The 23,501-nt window shown below is 43.1% G+C and overlaps 1 protein-coding gene across 1 annotated transcript in view; it reads right to left on the reverse strand.

Annotated features, from left to right (window-relative positions):
* The window catches only part of FBN1 (fibrillin 1), a 298,186-nt gene that overhangs the window by 118,408 nt on the left and 156,277 nt on the right, over positions 1-23,501 (reverse strand). The window contains exons 9-11 of the mRNA XM_036261442.1: positions 10,967-11,164; positions 7,631-7,756; positions 10-135 (exon numbers count right to left, since the gene is read on the reverse strand). Coding sequence (XP_036117335.1) covers positions 10-135; positions 7,631-7,756; positions 10,967-11,164 — 450 coding nt within the window. The remainder of the gene's footprint in view (positions 1-9; positions 136-7,630; positions 7,757-10,966; positions 11,165-23,501) is intronic.

Below are 23,501 nucleotides of genomic sequence, written 5' to 3' on the forward strand. Positions count from 1 at the left end.
TTAACCTACCTATGCATCGGGTGCCATCGGGAGAGGTGTAGAAACCGGGTGGACATTTGCAGAAGTAGCTGCTGACTGTGTTTGTACATTCGCCCCCATCGCAGATTCCAGGAATGGTGCTGCACTCATCAATATCTGGAATAGAACAGAGAGTCGCAGGACTCGTGAAACACAGTATAAAGGAGTTCGTCATTCTGAGGATTCATGTAACATTAGTCAAATCATGTCGCCAGACACAGCAATCTTTACAAAATGAAAGCTGCACATAAAATCCTCAAATCAAAGAGTGGAGGCTTCTCCTCTCAACACAGGTTTACCCAAGGAATTTATCAAGGTCAAGTTATTAAAGCCAAATAAAAGAATGTCCCCCTTCGAAATCTAAAACTGTGTCCTGTGTTTCACCCAGTAACCACAGCGTGTCAACGTTCCAAATGCCATTTCTCTTAAAGTTCTGTCTTCCCTCCTCTCCATGGTTTGCACTGCGTTGAGCTTCCTCTCTATTTACTCTACATTCTGCAACCGTGCCTGCATTTAGATTCAGTCTGATTTCCCAGGAAGCAGACACTAAAATCCTACAGAGGAGACCCCATGGTCTGAGTGGTGACCAAGACCTGGTGTCCTTGGGGGCACTCAGACTGCCACTGCAATGCTTTTCTGTGGGTTCTGCGGGAGAACTGTGGGGGGCACTGGGATGCTCCACCCAGAACCCTCAACAGGGGACTTGCCCCAGCACTCAGGGTGCTGTCAGCAAATGGCCTCCAGCTCTCAGCTCCTCCCTGGTCCGCCTGAGACCTCTCATCCGAGCCTGTGCCTTTTCCAGAGCCCACACCCGGTGACTGGTTGTGGAGAGATAACAGTCTGCTCATTCCGTCCCATGGGGACAACTCTGAAAACCACTCCAACTCCCAACTGCTGGTGGGGTTGGCTGAGGCCACAATTGGGGTTAGCCTTCAGGGCCTGAGGCCACTGAGGTTAATCTGACCGTTTCCTTCAGGGGGGGCTTTTCAAGAGCCAGAATCCGACGCTGACAGTTGTCAGTAGATGCGGCATCATGGGGGCGGGAAGAAACTGAGCATTTCCTGTTTAGGCTGCAATGAGCTCAGGGTGCAGAGGTCTGCAGCCGCATCTCTAAGACAAGTGGGGCTTTCTGTGCTGACCCCGGGAGCAGTGCGGCTGGACCCAGATCTCCTGGGAGTGCTGCAGTGGCCAGATTAACCCTGTGGCATTCAGAAGGCTTCCAGTTTAAAAATACTGACACTTTTGACCAGGTTGAAGTGCTGCTCTCCACTTATAAAATGAAATCAAGATTTAAGTGGACCAGATTCAAGTACCTTCCAATTCAAGTTCACCCTGTTAGAAAGGCAGCAGCGACTGTTTATATGCAGTTTCACCTTTGGAAAAGCATAATCCCCCTTCTTCTGTGCTGGGTTAGAGGCTAAAGCAAACATGATTTCACTGCTTATACCAGAGTCAATGCGAACATAAACAGCACTGTCACTGGGAAGTGGTGGGATGGTGAAGGTGCGTGGTCTATTCCCACAGATGCATATTTCACTGGAGTCGGTGCTGTCAGGCAGAGAGACAGCCAGGGACAGAGCCAAAGGTCCCAGAGCTGGTGTAACATCCAGGCACATGTTAAGACAGCTCTTGAACTTGAATCCTTCTGCATTTACCAGCCACACTCCTACTTATAACCAACAAAAAGCCAAAAAGTACATCAAAGAGCCTAGAGGACTCAACAACTTCCTTTTAGGATAGAGGAGGATATAACTTATCACAAAGGTATTAAGAAGAATGTGCTTTTCTCAATGTGTCCCTAAAGGTTAATGTCTAATTCGTATACTATCTATCAAAGATCTTGTGGGCAGGGAGTGTCTATCGAAAGAAGTCTTTTTCTACCTGTCAGTATAAATGATTGCTTCCACTCCTATTAAGAACACTTAACATGCATCAATATCCAAAGAGATTAAGTCACAGCATATATTAGAGAGGGGGAAAAAGTCATTTAAAAGGCAGAATTAATTTGGCAGGATGGAGGAGACACCCGTCACGTGCTGGCTAGGTTAGATGCGGGCCCTTTACTGAAGATGATCACAATAACAATAATGAGTGGACAGTACTGAGTGCCAGGCATTGTCTCAATGCTCTGTGTGTGTCAACTTATCTAATTCTCACTTGTCCCTGGGGCGCCCAGGAGGCCTTCAGAAAACTGGCATGAGTAAAACCTGAAATAAGAGCAAAGAGGTTGATTTATAAAGTGATGTTAAACCCGAGTCTCCACTGCCAGGGGCCCGGGAGGGGAGGGGGCCGGCTTTCCACTTAGATGCTCGCCCTCAAAGGTCCACAGGTTAGAAAACACGCCGCAGCGAGAAGCTCCGGAATCGCACACAGATCGCGATAGAAGGCGCATGCCGTACTGCTCGACGCGGAACAGCAACAGCTCAGGATTCCCTTCCGTGTCTTCTCTTCGGTGACACAGCCTGTTTCCTTCATGGGCCTCTGGCCGCCCTACTTCCGCGAACCTCCTGCTTCTACAGCCCCAGTGCTTCCCAGTGAGGGAGGCGACAGTCTGCCTTCATGCCCGGGCGTGGGGAAGTCCCTGGGAGCAGAAGGCTAGGTATATACAGCGTTTGAATCGGAATCACGGACGCTCCGAAGTTCATTCACACTGATTTAGTATTTCTCCGGGCTCTTACACGCTGTGTTTATCTCCTTTTAATTGCATTTCAGGGGTCCCACGTGGCAGGGGGTCTGAGAACAGCGGCTTTCTCGTGTCTGTAAGTCAGTCTGTCTCAAATGCCAGCCATGAAAGGAAATCCGTTTCCGGGACCCGGTGAGCAGGGTGGCCTGGCTGGGAAGAGCTGCTTCAGTGCTCTGGACACTTCCCCGTCCCCTTGGGCAGAGGAGAGGCGGGCTGCTGGGAAGTGGCCATCCCTTGGCAGCTGCCTGCGAAGCGACACAAATTCCTCCGTATTTGCTACCCCATCCTTTGTCCCTGGTCTTCCTTCTCTTCCCTCTATCTCACCGACTCTCCCTGGGTACCCAGGGTGCTCTTCCTGTCCCTATCCTGGGAGAGGGGAGGGGGCAGGTGAGATGGAGTTGGGACAGGTTCTGGGACAGGAATCATTGGGACACTCAGCTACTCAGGACGTCCATCCAAGATCACAGACATCTACCACGTGTGAGAAATAGAGAAAACCAGTGAGCCTGCTCCGGACTGTCTGGATTATTCACTGAGTGAGAAGAAAAAAAAAACCTAAAAATCGTGGCAACGTGTAACACTAATAATTATGAATGTCACCCAGCCTGTGAGATGAACTTTGCTTTATTATACACAGGAAATCCAGTGAAAACTGTTTCTAAGTAAACAAGCTGATTCTTCAAGTCGTGTCGGAAAACCCTCAGCCATGCTATCTTAGAGCGACCCCAAGTTTGCCAACTTGCATGGTTTCTGATTCATGCAACGCCAGCAGTCTGATCACACCTGGAAAGTAACGAGAAAGAGTCTGGATGGCAGGACTGAAAAGAACTCCAGATACCGTCCTGTTCAACCTCCGCAATTGATAGTTGAAGTAGCTCAGAGCGGGTGGCCAACTTGTCCAAGATCACACAGGGGATGGGGGGCAGTACCAGGACTAAGGTCAGGTCTACCTTACTCCCAGGCCTCTTATGTCTGCACCACAGAGATTTTTCCTCAGCAACCGTATAGGGAGCCAGTGACCTTGAACAGTGAGAGTCAAGGGCGTGCAACCAGCTGCAGATGGAGCCCCATGTGTGGCACGTGGGTTAAGGAGCCCAGGAGTTCTCCTTGATGCCTGAGACAGAAGGACCCCTCATAGCAAGCAGCCATCATGGATAAACATGCCATTTTTTCAGAAAGGGAAGCCTGAGGTTTGGGGCTCACCGATTAGGGAGCACACAGACTTAAGAGCTACATTTTTTAAAAGTCCTTTGCCTCATGCAGCGCTATTATAATTGCTGAAGGATGGATTGGTGATAATCTAAATCCCCAAATATTAGTGGTTCATTAGGAATCTAAGGAACTTCTTCCAGAAATAAAACCTAATCCTTTAATTACACTTCTTATTTCTTCATTTCCTCCCACAGTAACCTATGCAAACACGGACTTGGTTTCCAAAAAGAAAACCCGCACACTCTCGAGCCATCGAAAAAAATCACCCACGAAGGTGGGCTGAACGGTCTCCCTGTTTCTCCGATCACAGCGATGACGCTTTTACTTCTTGTATTTATGAAAATTTAATGATTGTTATTTAATCGCTTCAGCTTGTTCATTTTCATTTCAAATGTACCCAAGTTATGTGTGTTGATATAAAACTTGGTACTTGTTTTTTATTTTGTTTTAAGTTTTGGGGGAAAGGAGAATATTTTAAGCCAGCAGAGTTCTCCCAAAGGAAGCTTTCACAAAAAGCTTGTTTTCAGCATCACAAAGGGAGTGAAGGTCGGCACCTTGTAAATTTGCTAAGGCCAGTTTTTGACTGAAGTGCTTTTTTAATCACTGTGGGCTTCCAGGTACCCAGTTCCTGCCTCTCCAAGCCAAAGGGAAGACACACTTAAAACGCCACCCCAAGTCATGGCAAAGGTGCCCGAACTTTTCACAGGGGCTCGGCATCGCACTGTGGCCGGACCCTCTTTCCAGGGCTCACAGGTGGTCTCTGCATCCTTTCAGCAGCGTGGGCCAGACTTTCTGAAATTCCTCCTACTGAGCATCTGGGGATCATCCTGTGCCCTGTTATGCCATCCCCACCGTGAGGTGCTGCAGCGGGAGGAGAGCAAGGACACTGGCAGGGACCCAGCGTCCTCAGAGGACTTTCCGATTCCTCTCCCACCAGGGTGAGGCTGGGCAACAATGCCCCCAGCAGCCTCCAGGGCAGAGCACATGTAGTACCAACCGGACATTCTCTTCCAATATCAATTTTGCATAGAAACATTAAAAGGAAGAATAAAAAATCATCATCATAATTTCATGTAGCAGTAGATGGCAGAGAGAGAGAGAGAGAGAGAGAGAGAGAGAAAGGTCTAGCCAAAAGTATTCTGTTTTTATCTTACTACCGACTTCAATATGTAGCTGGGAGGAGGGGGTGAGGGGGGTGGATATTTGTGGAAAAGGATTAAGTAATTCTCAGAATGAATTTTTGGTCCGTTAGATACACCACCATAATAGGTTTCTTAGCATTATTAAAAGGATTTTGAATTGTTCTTCTTTCAGTCTGAATATTCAATCTGAGTGTCTTCTGTCTAGTTCACAAGTGCAGAAAGTGATCAGTCCCAACTGAGGTTAGCTGACGGTGTGAGCGGAAGGGGCAGGAGAACAATTCTAGCCCCGCCGGAAGCTATCGTAATTCCAGAAAACAGAAAAGACTGGACACGTCCTACGGCCCATACTACCCTCTCTTAAAGTTGACTCTGTCTCAGAGGCTGAATAGATTAAGCTGGGAAAGCCTGAAAATGTCAGACGAAACCCACTGTTGATATGGATTTTGCATGAGATAAACTTTAATAGTGTATTCATGTCATAAAAAGATATGTATGATAATACCTAAGAATCTATACCATAACATTTTAAATATTTGGAAATATTAGGAAATACAGTTGTTAAAGTAGAGGCAACGGCTTACATCTAGGAAAGATGACAATGTAAGTGCTAAAGCGTGCCCGGCCAGTGTGGCTCAGTGGTTGAGCACTGACCCATGCACCAAGAGGTCGCCGATTCGATTCCCGGTCAGGGCACATGCCCAGGTTGTGGGCCCGATCCCCAGTGGGGGGCATGCAGGAGGCGGCCAATTGAAGTTCTCTCTCATCAATGTGTCCCCCTCTCCCTCGCCCTTCCTCTCTCTCTAAAATCAATAAAGAAAAAATATTTTTTAAAAAATGAGTGCTGAAGCCTGAGTAAATTTTAGCACAAATTGAATGACCTCAGACAGGGCACTAATGTACCCAAGATACAGTTCCTAATTTAACATGTGAAGGAGTGAAACCAGTCTTTCTCCTTTCAGTATCAACATTCTCTTCTTCGAACTTAATCTACAATAAAACTTTTAAAATACACTGGCCTACAGAGAATCTACCTTATTATTCTTTGAAACTTACAATGCTTTTAAGAAGTCCTACTTCTTTAAATAGAACAAATATTTTTCACAGTTTCCCTAGCTGTTTAGAGCATGTTCAAGAATATATCACTATAAACTCGACCATGATTAATAACTTAAAAACAATGAAACCCATAAAGACAATTCTATCAGAATTAGATTATTCAGCTTCAGGGCAAGTACATATTAAACTTCTTATGTGTAATTTATGCATTGCATCTCAAATTTAAATGTCTTTTGTGTGCCTGATACATGGTGGCTATCAACAAAGAAAAATGAATGATCCTAGCCCAAACAAATGAGTTAGAATGAACTATTTCTCATTGCCAGGGCTTAGGCAAATAGAAACAAATGCTTTCAGCAAGAGTGTATCTAAATAAAACCCGTATCTCACCAGATACAGTGAGCTGAGGATGAAAAAGTCTTTCTGCTGAGCGTGATCAGAGAGGCAGCCTTGAGAATGGTGTTACATTACTGTCAGACACCACATATCAGGTACATGCACTCACCAAAGAAAGAGAGTTCAGTGCCGCCTAATTACTTTCTGGGTATTTTCCTCTCGTAACAAAGGTATGGACTGCACTTGGCAGGCCGGCCTCTCTGGCACAGAGCAGTGGTGAATATGAACACATTCTCTGTGCATGTATTTTTAGAAGTTTAATCTATAAACTAAATGCAAATAAATCAATCTACCTCAAACTATTTTTGTTCGATGAACATCAAAAGGTATCCATTTGAGCCCTGGCCGGTTTGGCTCAGTGGTTAGAGCATCGGCCTGCGGTCCAGAGACCCGGGTTCAGTTCCCGCTAAGGGCGCGTACCTCGGTTGCAGTTTGTCCCCGGCCCTGGTTGGTCGTGCGGGTGGCAGCCACTCGATGTGTCCCTTTCACATCGATGTTTCTCTCTTTCTCTCTTTTCCTCTCTCTCCCTCCCACTCTATCTGAACAAAAAATGGAAAAAATGTCCTTGGGTGAGGATAAATAAATAAATAAATAAATAAATAAATAAAATAAAGGTATCCATTTGAGAGGCAGAAAAGAAAATCCTAAACTTGTACTTGGCGAACACATGAGTTAATAGATCTCTTTTTAAAACACCAAACATACATTCTAACTAGGAAAACATCAGAATATACATTATTCTGAATGATGTGTAATGATAACATGTAAATTTCTGTCTCCAGAACTATGCAGAAACATGTCTTGAACATTGTAACCCAAATGTTGGAAAAGAGGGGACATCTGTAATAAGGTCAACAATAGAAATAAAATAAAATAAAAATTTCACGTTTTCGTATTTAATTTTATTCAGATGAACCTCTTATTTGGGGTCTACAAAAGCAGAAAAAGCTGCCAGGTTTTTCTGGTCCCACAGCACAAAGGCATATTATTCCCGGTAAGAATATTATATTTACGTATTCACAGGAATGACAAAGACAAAGGAATTAGGAACAATTTACAAAAAAAGGCTTGTCACTGATTTGGGTTTTACCTGCCCCCCCCCCCCAAGTCTGATACTTCTTACCTTCACATTTTTGTGACACTTCATTAAACTTGTGTCCAGCAGGGCATTTGCACTCGAAAGACCCAACAGTGTTAATGCAATTTCCTCCTTGGCAGAGCCCAGGGATGGCCTGGCACTCATCCACATCTGTCGGATTTTAGTGGGGTGGGGGAGGAAGAGAGAGAGATTGATTTATACAGAATTCACTGATTCATATCAAATATTCTTATACTGTTTTCTATAAGAAGTTACAAGCATTCTTTATCTTTCCATCTTCCCTCATGCAGAGAAGAATATTTATACTAACTCTTGGGGGTTTTATCATGCATGCTGCAAAGTGCAAAGACACAATGTCAAAAAAGGTTGACAGTAAAAAATAGTTATTCAAGGAACTCTTAGAATCAAAATGCAACACGATCTATAGCAAAATGGTCTCTGAGTTGCAATGAATAATTCAGTTAAAATAGAATTTACTTACATCAGATCATTCAGACTACACAAGACAGCTAATGTTTTTATACAAATTAAATGTCAAATGTTCACCTTACATTCTGTGGAACTGTCTTGTGCGACAAAAATGAAACAACCCAGGAAATCAGGCCGAGAAGTGAGAGAGCTCTCCTGAAACAAGTACCTGCTGCTGGCACAGCATCGGCAAGAGAGAACCTTTCAAAGTCAGATCATGTCCGCCTCAGCTCAAAATTCAAATCTGCGATAGGCCCTAGAAGATTCTACCTAACCCCTCTACCCTCTGACCTCATCTCCTAACCTCCTCCCTCTCTCCCGCCTCTCCGTCCACATTGACGAACCTGCCTTGCCTCGAATACAGCAAGGATGCACCTGCCTTGGGCTTTGTGGTGGGGGCCCCTCTGCCTGGACTGCTCTTCCTCCCCATGGCTGCATGCTTCATGTCACCCCACCCATCAGGTCTCTGCTCCAGAGGCACCTCGGAGCAGACCCTTTCCAGACCAGTCCAATAGCAACACCTGCCCTGGCCCCCCATCCCTCACCACCCTCCTCAGCTACTCTGCTTATTTTTCTCCATCGGACGGATCACCAAGTGACCTAATACATAGGTTTGCTTTGTTTAGATTTATAAATTGATTGTCTTCAAGAGAGCAGGTTCTTTGTTCATTTCATTCATGGCTGGATCCCCAGCACCCAAGGAATAAACCTGTGGGCCCAACATGGAACCACAAACGTGAACTTTCCAGGAACAAAGGTAATCACTTTAGGGTCATCATATTCAGTTAGAAAGATGGTGGGCAGCAAGTATATTCTCTCCATCTCTTTATCCACAACATGCAAAAGTCTGGCTTAATAAAGAACCCCAGGGAGGCGGTCTAATGCTTCTTCCTCTGCTTTGGGTATTTTTTTTAGAAATCTGGAAGCCTAGCATACTCTTTAGCTTTACACTTCATTGTGTGAAGGAAGAGAGTGGTTGCCAATTGTAAGACCCCCTAGGAAAAGGGACATTACAGGGACAACTATTTATTTTGGTATAAACCTGTGGCTTACTGTTTTAGATGCAATGTCCTGGCCCACAAATTAATGACTATATGTGAAATATAATTAAATTACGTTTTCTTCCCAATCTCAATTTTGTCTTAGATCAGAATTTTCCATTCAATTGACAGGCTGACTCTGTTTATTTAAATGTTATTTAAAATTAACATTGTACACAGAAGCAAAACTAGATAGTCTTGTTGATTATGATTTTTGGCCAAGAGAAAATGTACATGAGGAAACTTCTCTACTGACTAAACATTCCAACAATGAAGACTTGAATAAGCTCCTTGATGAACCCATTTATCCGCAGCCCCTCACATCTGGCCCCAGGTCTACCAACACCAGCAAGGAGACAGAGCTCAGATTGATAGCTGACTCCCTCGGGAATGCGGGAAGATGAAGAATTTCATTTGCAAAGTGGCAATAAACTATCATTTTGATTCCATGGCTTTTCACAGATTTTCTTATAAGATATGTTTTTTCTTGGATGTTGACCAGCAGAGTCAGGAAGGCACAGGAAAAAAAAAAAATGCTGGAAAAGTCCAGATTGTGCGAAATAAAGAGCAAAGCTAGAGAGCAGTAGCTCTTTTCTCTCCCTCTTCGTTCTCTTTGCCCCCAGTTACCTAAGCAGCTCAGCCTCTGACTCATGGCCGGGCAGCTGGCTCTCAAGGTCTGGCTCTCCGGGCGGTCAGGGAGCTCATGGGCATCAGCTGACTCCAGAACACCAAGGCCAAGCATTTCTTCAAAATTCACTCAGCCGGCACCAAAGAAAAGGGGAACTAAATATACTCTTTATCTTATGAGATTGTATAATTGACTGCTTTGTAATTCCAGGGTTTCTAAGAGACTTCTTGCTGTTTCTGACACTGAGTGGAAGCGTTCGAAGGCACACAGCGGAGTTGCATGTTGTACCCAGAAGCCGGGGGCCAGCACCCAGTGTTTCTCAGAAGCAGCATTTATTGAAATATAACTTAATGGAGACCCACAGAATTGTGTGATGAAGCTCACGTTCTGTTGTACTGCATATCAGCCTTAGAATTAACACATCGAAGAAAACCAAACTTGTCTCCATTTGCCTCAGAAACGCATACCCTGAATTTTCTGCAAATATCGCAACTCGCTAAGAAAGCACTGAAGATGCCTAAAGGAAACAGATACAGCCTGGGAGTTTTCAGTTCCATCAGTCTAGTGCAGGGCTGCCTCCGTTCACTTCCTCCTCTTTCCTGCCAGACAGCCAGACAATAAAAGAATTTGTACAGCTGGAAGAACAGGAGTAAAAGCCAAAACCAGAGTAAGGGCTTCTATGGGAGGCAGGAGAAGAAGCAAGCAGGCAACATCTGGGGATATTTAAAACTGTGAACCAAATCCTAATTTATTTCTGACTTGGATTTTTTAAAAAAAAAAGCATAATGTAGTATGTAAAATGGAGAGAGACACAATTTTCTTCAGGTCAACTAAGTACAACCTACGAGACGGAGGAACTCCAACGATTTCAAATGATTTCGGGGGAGGGGAGTCAAGAAAAACAAACAACCTTGTTCACAAATGTTGCCTTGTGTTTACCCACGGCACTGCTGTCACGCACAGCACGGCTGTGGCCAGAATCACAGCACCTCGGGGAAGCACCTCTGGATCCCGGAGGAGAGTGCTGGCAAGGACAACGCCAGGGGTCCCGCCGCTCTCCTGCGAGCCACGCTTCTAGAGCCCACGCTGGATATCATGCCGTCAGCGAAATCATGCAGTTATGTCTCTGACGCTGCTTTTCCATTCTCTCCAACTTGGTTGGGGAATGGCTCTCCAGAGCAAACAAGATGAATCCATTAATAACTCCACCAGCCCGGGGTTTACCTTGACAAGCTCCTGTGCGGATATTTGGAATGAAGCCTCGGCGACAGGGGTGGGGCTGGGCAGGGCACATCTCGCAGGGGTGGCCCCAGGCTCGGCCCACGGTGGCGCAGCAGAGTGTTTTTGTGCAGACAATCCCGCTGAGCTGTCCCTGGCACATCTGGTTGCTGACCACAGTGAAACACGGGCCTGTCCTGTAATCTGAAAACAGAGAAGGAGACTTCCATGAAAGTCCAGAAAACCAAGAACCGTCACGCAGAGGAATAGCGGTGTCCCCGCCTCAGATTGGGGAATGGTCTTCAGAAACAGAACCACACATCACTGACCTCATGGGAAGCCTTGGGGAGACCATTCTACCCCTAAACCCCATTTTCCTCACCTACAAAAGGGGGATACAAACACTATTTCCTACCCACTTTGAAGATGCTGTGAGGATCGGATGAGCTAACAGATAATACTACTGTAATGCGCTGCAATAAGACACCATAATAATATTATCACATGGCCATTCACTCAAGAAAACTTATCAGTGCCTACGAGGAGTCAGCCCCACGTTTGATGTAGACCTTCAGTGATTAGGAGACAGAATCCGTGCCCTCTCCCAGCTTTCGGTCTGTTATTATTCAGAGAAAGCAAAGAATTTTAAAACGTGCAGTGAGGCAGGTCATGGCACCTTCTTCCTGCGAGTTCCTCACACAAAAGAAATGGTTTCGTTTCTTCTGGATGGAGTCCCCTCTTATTTCAAATATAAAAAAACAAGCAAACAACCAAAAAATGTTTTTCTGATTTAGCCGTGTTAAAGACAGTAGGTATTCAGTATAAAGAGTGAGGACACTGGTCTGAAATCATTGTAATCCCTGGGCCAAAGGGCCATCTTAAAGCAAACAGGAATAAGCTAAGGCCACAGGAGGACTTCCAAGCAGTCTCATCTAATACAAGCTCTGCTTTTTTTTTTTTTTTTTTTTGCTAAAGGGAGAAAGTCCCTCTGGATTCAGCAACCAACAAACAAGGAAGAATAAGATCTAGCGAGCACAGAAGACCAAAGCCAGGCGTTCTCAGTCTCCTGTGAGAGCAGTCGGGGCCATAATACCCTTTTCTGTTCTACAGGGACCTGGACTATAAGGGAGGCTGGGCTGTGGCAAGACTCAGGGGCTGCCATCCACTGCCCACACGCCATGCATCCTGGTGTCATTGTTGGAAGTGCACAGACGCAGATGGAGTGTTTCCTGTCAGTCTCTGGATGGACTCGATGACCTTAGTGAGTTCCTTTCTCCGCTGAGTTCTACGGTTTTATGAAAATCACTGGCTGTGCCAATGAAACCACTGGGTTATGTTTTCCTTTTCCTTTTCGTCTTTCTTTCTCTAAGTAGGTCATGGGACAGAGACATGCAATTTGCTAAGGACGACTCTTCGTTACAGTACCAGCAAGACTGACCTTAGACCTTTGCCCCCTCAAGTCCCTAGACACTCTGGCCTTGCCCACCTTTCCAGCCCCATCTCCCAACACGTCCTCAGTTTGTCTTTTCACTTGTTCGTGTATCTGACCCTACTGATTATTTCTTACTTTTATATAGTCTCATTCTAGGTATATTTTAATATTCTTCAAAAAGCCAGATCTATTGAAAATCTGCTACCTTCTTCCAAAGATAATGAATTTAAACAACACAAAAATTGAATGCTTGAGCTGTTGAATAAAACCTCTGCCTTCCTTTCATTCACTCAGCACCACGGCGGTTTGCAACAAAATTGCTCTTAAATGCAGTCATTACGTGGACAAGAGCAATGGTAAAGTCATCTTTCTTTCTTTGGCTCACTTCTTCCAAATATTGCCTACATAGGCATTTAATAACTACTCCTCTGACATATGGTGTTTCTTTTTCTATGTTAATATTTTATCATGTATTTTTTTATTTGAAAATAAGTATTTTAGACAATTAGGAAAAGGCAGCAACATATAAATAAGAAAATTAAAATCTACTTACAATTATTCCCATAGCCCTTCAATGTAATTACGTATAAAGAAACCCTTGATACCGTGTTGGTTATATTAGCTTATATGATTTTACATGTGCCTGTTTTGTTTTTATCATGAAATATGAGTCATACTAAATATACAATTTTAAATCCTGCTGGTTTTTTCACATGACATTGCCAATAGAATTTTCTTATGTAATTAAATACTATTCCAAAATATATTTTGATGGCTGCATAATTTTCCACCAAGTTATAGAATAATTTATTCAATAATTTTCTTACTGTATGTCATTTAAATTGCTTCCAATTTCTCATTATTATACACAACCTTTAGTGTATATTACTGATGAATTCCTTTAGCATGAAAAATGTTTAGTCTCATGCAACAGCCATCAAGATTTTTATGACCATACAGATCTTACATCTGAGACTAGAAAGATCACAGCAACATAATCTTTTACATAAAGAATAAACAAAACTTTCCACGTTAGGTAACGACAAAGAAAATTTAGGTTTATTTCTTTTCTCTCTCTCTTAATTTATTGAGACAAGTGCAAATGCTTTAATCAAACAGATTCATGTTGGCCATTTTCAATGAGAAACGTAATGAGACATAAATTTTAATTTAAAACCTTTTCTTCAGCACTGCTCAGATTTGTTTTTCCTCTCCATTTTGCCAAGATAGCCTACAGAATTACATATGAGGACTGCAAAGATTCAGGGTAGGTGCAAATACGGTGTTTTGTGAGTGACACCGGCAAAATCAGGGCACAGAACAAAAACGTTAGGAAAATCTGATCCAGTCCTGTCTAACACTGGTTCATGACTTCAGACATGAATTCCTCATTGGAAGGTCTTCATAAAGAGAAAAATAACCCTTAAGACTTTTCCAGGGTCAACAACATCTTGCTCTCATTTCAATAAGAAACACATGGAATAGAAATGGTACTTGTTAATTCTGACAATATTCATTAGTCATCTCTAGAGCCCATGGGGACCAATCTTTATTAAATATTCTGGATATTTGGCAAATGGTTTGAGTGTGTAGAACAAAATTTATGGACTTAACACATTTCCACTCTAGATCCTTATCACTGTGGACAAAGACCCAGCTTATTTGCCAGTGCAGATTAGTAAGTGGACATAAATGTATTTGTAGAGCCATATTTTCAATAAAAATTGCTGATTGCGGAGGGAGAGGCATAATCTGGATGAAACGGACTTGGATCGAAAATCTCTTGGAAGGTCAATACTGTATGAACGTGGTTTTCAAGTGCCATTCCGACTTGGCAGCCTGTGCTTTTTGTCCCATACTTCATTGAAGTCGCCAAAGTTATGCTGTTTTTAGTACAATACTCCAACCACAGAAAAAAGAAATCTGCCCACACTCCCAATTCCTCCCCAATAATCCAATTAAGTGCAATTATTCCCATAGCACTTACATGATAATAGGCAACATTTACACACTCCTTTTATTTTTTCAGATCATCCCAGAACTAGACAGGGAATGTGCCTAATTCAATGCTTGGGTAATGTCTGGCTCATTCCGTCAACGTAAATCATTATTCCTAATGCAGCTAAAATATAGTATTAAAAAGGCTTGCTTTTGCAAATTGCTCTACAATCACTTCCATATAAGACCTCCATGAACTAGGGCAACAGGCCAAGTCTTTCCAAAATTAAAATGCAATTTTACTTGTTTTTAACTGGCTTACCCTAGTACAGCCAGTTCATGGGAAATTCTGCATCTAAATGTTCCCATTCTGAGTGGTTAGGCCCAAGGATTGTTCCCCAGTCCCAAAAGATATGGCCTCAAGGCTTGAGATTTAACCAGCATGCGTCTGCAGCCTGGATCCTCAGCTCTTCCCAGCTCTGCAGCCCAGAGTGCTGCGACACCCAGCATTATTTCACTTTCATTGGGAATCAGACTTCACCCTGGGGCAGATGCATCGTTCACAAAGAATATTCTGTGGTACCCTGAATTCTTGTCACTCCTGCCCAGTCACTAAACCACAAACTGCAGGGAAGGCACAAGGATATAATTTTGGGCGCTAGGCTCCAATTATTTTAAATCCTTTTCACAAAAATTACAAACGAAAGGATGCTATATCGATTTATTCACGACAGAGAGGGCCACCGCATGCTTCTTCCTCCCAGGCAGGTGGCCCTGGGATACAATGGTTTGTCTGGGTTCCTAATACGTGGAATTTTAATACAACCTTCCAACGAAGGAGTTTAGAGAACTTTCAGTCTGAAGAAAATTAAAGAAGTTCTATGATCAGAATCAGTCTCCTAACTGTTACTGTTTCTTCTAATGCCAGTCATTCTTAACCTTAGGACATGACCAAATCACCCGGGGAGGTTTTGCAAAATACTGATGCCTGGGCCTCACCCCTGTTCCCCCACAGGCCTCCCCCATGAACTCCGACACAGTAGAGGTGGCATGGGCTAAGGGCGTCCCCAGTTTGCACAAACCCCCAAAGGATTTTGCCTTGGAGAGCTCTCAGTTGAATATGTCTCTCCACTTCTTTTGTACACTTTTTTGAGGAGTGCTTATGTTCCTTTATTAACTGGAGGTGTTTGCAAGATAGCGGAAAGCTTACCTAAAAGTTTAACCTCAGAGATGTGAGAGAGCCCATAAACCAGGGTCACTGCCACTCAACATAGTCCAGTCTCTCTCAACCAGGACCACCCCTCTAATCACGGCAAAATAGCGCTCATTTCCGTAGTGTTGACTGCTTATGGGGCACTTTACTATTTTCTTTATTAATTATACTCTCCACAAGCTCACTAAACCAAACCTCAAATCAAAATTTAAGAAGGCTAATCACCCACTGCTGGAATTGTCCTAATCGTCAACTGAACTCAGCGTCACAAAGCACATGTATGCATATAACATCACTCCAGTACCACGAACTCCGGCTTCCAGCTTCCCTGCCAGTGCTGGGGCTACTACCTGAATGAAAGTCCACAGGGATGCTCCAACCAGGATCCTAATGCAATGGTCAAACTTAGCTTCAGTAACACCAGAAGCTGACTCTTAATTTCCTATCACTATTACAGACCACTTTGAAATCCTTCCACTGGTCTTGATTTGATGAAATATAAAGCACTAAGTATTATCTATGAAGATTATGCCCCAAATCGTCAAACCTCAATCAAAGCAAGCTTCCAGACCTAACTTCCAGCTGAGAGGGTACCCAGGGATAGAAGAACAAGATAAATGACATCATAAGGGAACACTCAGAAAACCCAGAATTTGTGATTTTTCAAAGGTAAAAAAATAAGAGGGGGGGCGGGGGGGGAGAAGAAGATAGAGGGGTTATTTTAGATTCAAAAAACACAATAATCAAACTATAATTGGATACTGTTTCAAAAAAGAGGCAATGAGAAAATTTTATATGGGCTGATATCACATGATATTGTGGAATTCTTCTCTTAGATGTAATCATGATATTGGGTTATATATGGGAATGTCCTCGTTCAGAGGGAAAGGGTCATGATGCATGCAACTTCACTTTCAAGTGATTCAGCAAAACAGACAACGATTTTATATATACATAAATAGCATAATGTATAATATATACTATATAACATATAATAATACTATATAATAATGTATACAATACTACTATTTATGTATATTGTATATAAATGTATTATATATTTATAGAAATATACACACATATGCATGTATACATGTAGAGAGTATTATGTATATAAAAGTAGAAAATGTTAACAAATATTTAATGTACATGGAAGGTATCTAGGTATGCATCACATTATTATTTCAACTTTAATGTAGGTTTAAAATTTTTCAGACTAATATTTCCAGGGGAGTAGGAATTCCTTTCTGAACTACTTAACTAGGCAACATTGCCTCTCCTATTTCATTCAAGTTATGTGGTGGTTTTTTTTCTTTTAATGACAATATATTTCTTAATATTTCTATAATACACTACATGCAATATTACCTTTTGAGCATGGTCTATGGTCTACACAATGTTATTTAAAGAATATGAACTTTTGGAAAAATTTACTAAACTACAATATACAAAATATTTATGTTTAAGCAACTGTATCTGAGATACAGCTTAATTTTAATGAATGGTTTTTTAAAAAGCATTTTAGAAATAAGCATAAATAAAACAAAACTATTTATATGTTAATTTCTTCCAACTGTTAAATTCTTTAATTCATAAGTTAAAAGTATTATCATTATAAATATGGACATAAATATTACTTAAAACTGTGTCAACAAAGTGACTTGCTGCGCACCTTGTAATCTAAAATGCATACTAAGCAATTCACCGAAACCTAGGCCATAGTTCTGTGGGACCCAAGTATGTGTGGCAACGATTCAACTACAGAAAATTGTTACCACATTTCATTTTGTTCCACGATGAAGAAAACAGTAAGCAATCTTGTTCAGGAAAAAGGATATCTATTTCCAAACATTTACTTACCTGACACTATTTGTTCCCTCACTGTACATTCTACAAGTCATTACTGATTTTCATTCCCCGCCCCCAAGTTGTCTCTAAACTACCTTTATATACTAGAAAAAAAGTGGGTGGAAGGTGAACAGAAGTCAAATTCTGGTTTCAATGATGTATTTCCCATCAAGATAATATAATGATAGAATATCTTCATTTATTTTAATAATCTCAATCCAAGAATATTTTTCTATTTATCTTCAGATGCGGGGGGGGGGGGGGGGCAACATCGACTGGTTGCCTTTCACACAACCCCGACCAGGGCCGGGGACCAAACCACAACTGAGGTACATGCCCTTGACTGGAATCGAACCCGAGACTCTAGTCCACGGGCCGACACTCTAACCACTGAGCCAAACTGGCCAGGGCAGTGTCTTCATTTTTAATGGTTCGCAAATTCCATTGTAAAGAACCAGCTGGCCTTTTGGGCTTGTACGAGCACCATGTTAAACCAAACTGCAGTTTTACCATAGAGCATCAGCTATTGAACAGCAAGACAAAAACAACAGAATTATATAACCATTTATTTTGCTCTTTTATCTTTCTTCAAAGCCACCAGGTATAAAACATTCTCTACAACCCAAAAGCTAGATCAATGACATAAGAGTAACGGTCCCTGTGATCAATGATATTAGATCAACTTATATATCTTTAAACTGCCTTTCACTATTGTTTAATTTCCAAACACAAGTTCTACTAAAGTGAATTAAATTTCTGAAGAATCCTCGTAGGACATTTTATCATTAAAATTGGAAAATTATTATTACAAATGAGATTTTTCTATATAGAGGGTAAAGGCCTATGTTAGTAAAGGAGCAATAAAAATAAACTGATTCGAGGGAGCTGGATGGAGGTAGATAAAGGGAGGAAAACAGGGGACACCTGTAATACTGTCAATAATAAAAATATATTTAAAAAAGAAAATTGACAGAAGAAACTATAATGAAATAAAAATAAATAAACTAGTTCAAAATATCCCACCGCAGGTTCCACTAATATGAGGCACCTAGAATAGTCAAATTCACAGACCGGAAGTAGAATGTGTGGTTCCCAGGAGCTTGGGGGAGGGAAGAATGAGGAGTTACTGTTTGATGGGTATAGAGTTTCACTTTGGGACGATAAACAGCTCTGAAGATCAGTGGTGGTGTCGGTCACGTGACAATGTGAATGTACTTAAACCACATGGGTTTACAGTCCGGTAGGGGTGATAGTCAATAGGTAAACACATTTAAAGTAATTTTAGATTTGAGGATGCGATTCAGTCTGCAAATGCAATAAGCATGCTGCTGTGATACAGAGTAACTGGAGATATCTCACCCATCTTGGTAAGCATTATCAGAGAAGACTTCTTGGAGGAGGTGACATTTAACTGGTGCCTCAAGGATGAGAACAAGCCAGCTACGCAAAATGGCAGTAAGTCCTCCCCAGTTTGCAGAGACAGCAAGAACAGAGCTGGGAGGCAGCACTGTGGCCAGAGCTTAGAGAGCAACGGCTAAGGAGCAGTCCACAAAGTCGGAACGTTAGGCAGGGACTGGATTACACAGCACATTCCGGGCCACAGTAAGGAGCTCAGATTTGGCTCTAAGTTCAACAGGAAGCTGCTGAAAACACAAGGTGGTATTTTTAAAGAAGTGCTTAGAGGGTTCATGAATGGAAATGGGAAGGCTTGCAAAGGGTTGGCAGTAGAAGATGGTGTTGACTGGAGGAAGGTGGAGGCAGAGAAATGGAGAGAAGCGGGCATATGGGAGATGCCTTTGGGGGTAGAGCCAGCAGCACTTAAAGATGGATTGGATGTGAAAGAGGAGAAAATGAGAGACAAGAATGACTCTTAGGTGTCTGGCTGTGGCAGTAGGTGTATGGCCAGCCACTTACTAAAATGGAGCATCTGGGAGGACGGGGCTCTGAACCTTCAGTATGAAGGTTCTTCCCACCTTTCCAGTCAAGCACCAGTGATTTGAGTTGATGAGGCTGGCCCTGCATCAAACAATATTACCTGTAAACCTGGATGCTATCAAAAGAAAACAAAACTGATGTGGAACAGAGTATACCTGGGTCTGTGTATTTTAGCTTTTTCACTAAATTTCTGTCCTTCCCTTCCTCTTCGAGAGCAAGCACTGAGTCGTATCACATTCAGATATTTATACATAAACTTCATGGTTGAAGTTCTTCAAACATGTTTGGCCAGTTCTCACAGGTACCTGAGTGTGAAATGCACGTGGCTCAGCCAACAGTACTGGCCGGATCCTGGAGAGGTGGGCGGGGCTTCCCCCAGAGGAGTGGCACTCCTGTGGGTGACAGGGCCAGGGACCCCAGAGCTCCAGCATCCTGTTCACTCCACAGGAAAGAGCCGCGTGCCACCTTCCAGCGATACTGTCAATTGTCAGAGATCGGGTGGAGAACTAAAAGCAAGGACAACAGTCAGCCATTTAGGCACAACTGAGCAGTGCCTCGCGTGAACGTGGTCTTTCTGGAACACCAGACAGGACAACGGCAGTGAGAGCCTACAGATACGTTGGCTGGGAAGTGTTATTTCTGGAATTGGCTTTTTACCAAATATATATTTGCTTGTGGATATGTAATACATAGGTTGTTCTCTCTCTCTCACACACACACACATACATGCAAGTATACACACACAAGTACACAGACACACCACCGAGCTAAGTACACACACACAAGTACACACACAGACATACCACTGAGCTAAGTACACACACAGACATACCACTGAGCTAAGTACACACACACAAGTACACACACACACACACACACACCACTGAACTATGCTAATATACCATCAAGCAGTTCCCAAGGTGACCCTCCCATTCTCAGAATTTTTCTTTGGAAGAAAATTTCTTGATGAATGAAAAATTCCTGAGACCGTTTCCAGCTCGGTGTCTGGCACTGACCTCGCCTGAAGAAAGACAAGTCGGGAGAAAGTGCAAGCATTACTCAGAACACGTGAGGGAGCCTGCAAGAGACCGGCGCGGAAGCTGGGGGATGGGAGAGGCAGCGGTACCAAAGCCCAATCATGCAGGTTTGGTTCATCAACAAAAGAAGATTCCTGATTTTTAAAAAATCTGGGCATGCTCAGATATCAAAGATGGCAGAAGGCTGATTTCCTCAGACCAAAGACGAAAAGCATTATGAACCTCAAAACCGCATTTTTGCTGTTATTTAATGGTCATCCACCTTTCAGACCGACCACATGGACTGAGAACGTGCCACTAACTGGACAAGCATGGTGGCCTCTCGGCAGCTTCCTTGATAACATGCAGGTTGTGATGTTCTAGGACTTTGATATGTTTTTTTAGGTCATTACTGTTGTACAGCATAGAATAGCAATTTAACAGACATGCACTGTGTCCTTTGGAAATAATAATTATGTCCCACACAACCCAGCTGAATGGTCTGAAGAGCTAACGATCAGTTCCACACTGTACAGGCAGAGAGGCCAATCTAGTTTCAGTGCAGTTCTGCCCAGGGCAGTCAGTGGGAGAATGGAGTGCAGCTCAGAGCTTTCCATTCCGTAGAACTGGAAACAAATCTGAAGTTGCTCCTGAGACTACAAGGTCTACAACTATTAAATCGTGTGCTGTCTGAACATTAAAGAGGCACTGTGTTATTCTGTTCCCTCTTACCACTTACTAAAGATTTACACCAGCTTGGCCAGACATTGGGGTTTCATCTGAGGCAGCTAGTTAGATACGTGCGGAAAGTGCATATGGTTAGAAAATAATAAGAGACAGCATTAAAAGTGGTTTAACATGCCCCAAGAGGCAAGCCGAACACCACAATGTTCTCCAACTGTGGAAGAAAAAACAACTCAAGCCAGATTCTGGCTCTCTGGATGTATGAACAGGTCTATATTGTATTCCCCTGGATATTTACGAAGCATGTTAACAATAATTAAAATTGAATTTCCAAACCTTTAAGGGTGAAGTTAGGAATATAATATCAACGACCTTGGAGAGAGTTATAATTCAATCTACATCATATTCGCCATCCTGGGATTTAACTACTGATATTCAACATCCTCGACTCCTGCACAGAGCAAGTGTTCCCAGGCTCCACGCTTGTGCAAATACCTTCTACTCAAATGTATGCTCCATTTTCTGCAGCAGTTTTATGGCCGCAAGGCAGTGAGCATTCAAATTTCTCTAGTCCCGGGGTTCTTAACTTGCAGACCACAGCTGGGAGTCAGGAGGTCCAGAGGTGCCAAGAAGTGGTGCATACATCACGTGCACCCATGTGACAGATCTGGACATTGTCAAGTGCACCTGGTATCCGAGTGTCAGATCTAAATGCAGCAAGCACGTGCTCTCTTCCAGAAATCTGGAACTGGGATTGAGAAACACTGGTCTGAATCTTTAAAGGTGTCTGGAACCTCAGATGATGTTACCTCTGGAGCTGCGGGCCAGTATGCATGAGAGGAAGCACAGAGCAGGCCACTTCCATGGAGTAGGGACAATGTTTACAGGGGGACAGAAAGCGTGTGGTTCCAGGGAGAGGCTGACAGAGCACCTGGTCCCTGCTTCCAGCCTGCAGTGAAGCCACAGCGCACCACTGCCCCCGAGTTCCGGACGCGCCCCAGGGTCCGTATAATACACCTCCCTTTCTGCACGAGCTCCTTATTTGCAACCAGCTGGATGGATTGGACCCAATCTACAAATACATGTGCACTTGTACCTTTCTGGAGGAAGAGAGTACACAACTTTCCTCACATCTTAAAAGTACACTTGCTCAGAAAAGGTAATGAGCCTCTGCACTGTTTAACAGGTCATTAAGAAGAGCACTGCTTACGTAACTTGTCCAGATTTATCAGAAAGAGTTTTATGAACTGTGTAACATTTCGGTCTCAAAGAGAAGTGAAAATATAAAACCCTTCCCAATAAGTAACACAAGCCCAAACAAAAAAACACTTCAGCAAGCTATCCTTTACCTCAGTTGTTGTAATCCAAGAGGGGGCCACACAGAAACAGATATACTTGCAGGAGAATGATCACAGACATATATAAATCATTGGCTAACTCTCAGTAACACACCAAGTTCTAGTTTATTTCCCCCCGATGGCAGTAGGCATGTAGTGTTAAATGCCTCACCTGTTTAGGTAGAAGACACACAAGGGTAGATTCGAAAGGCAGAACGCCTAAGAAGTCAGGAGGGCTGCTTTCCAGTCTCAACTCAGCACCTCATCTCTGAGCATCTTGAGTCAGACACTCCACTTGTCTGATGGAATTTATGTGGCTGAACCATGAACCACTCAGGTGCCCTGGTGGTCTTTCAGTTGGCCTGAGTCGGAACAGCCGTAGCCGGATTAGGGAGAAAAGATTGTTTTCATCATCCAAGAAGGGTAATGTGTGCACAGAAAGATATGTCTGATAGGAGCTTGTTTTCCTCCCAGGCTTGCTCCTCCCACTTCTTACTTTGGTGAAAGGCATCACCATAGCCCAGATTGTCAAGTCTACAAACATGGTTGGGGATATCACAGAAGACCTGACACCCCATCTCTATCATCACCGCTAACCTCATAACATTTACCACCCCAACAGCTTCTTACTCTGCTCCTCCTCTGAGCCCCATTTCCTCTCACCTTCAGGTGTAAACTTACATTAGAACCTGAGTGTGGTCGCTCTGTAGCAACCCTGAGTGAGCTGGATGTGGCTCCTCAACTCATAGGGCTGTTTCCAATCTATATGCCCAGCAAATCCCTCCTCTGGAAGTCCTCCCTGACCACTTTCCTCTTCCTCTGTGGCAGCAATTAAGCTCCATGGTAATCACTGATTTATATAATTTTCTTTCATCAAACTGTGAGTCTTAGGGATAAGTATTTCATCTCATTAAACTTTGTATCTTCAGGTTTGTGGGCCCATAATAGTTTGTGGGCCCATAATAAGCAAACAAGTGCTTATGAATGAATGAATGAATGAATGAATGATGAAAAATCATATACCTTCAACTTAGTCTAAATCCACAAGCTTTTGCACTATTCATTCACTTTGCCCAAGCCATAATTAACTACCTATGATTCCCTGAATCTATCATGCTTGATTTGAATCCTAAAACTC

The sequence above is a fragment of the Molossus molossus genome, unplaced genomic scaffold (assembly GCF_014108415.1).
Source record: "Molossus molossus isolate mMolMol1 unplaced genomic scaffold, mMolMol1.p scaffold_m16_p_1, whole genome shotgun sequence".
In the NCBI taxonomy this organism is placed as follows: Eukaryota; Metazoa; Chordata; class Mammalia; order Chiroptera; family Molossidae; genus Molossus; species Molossus molossus.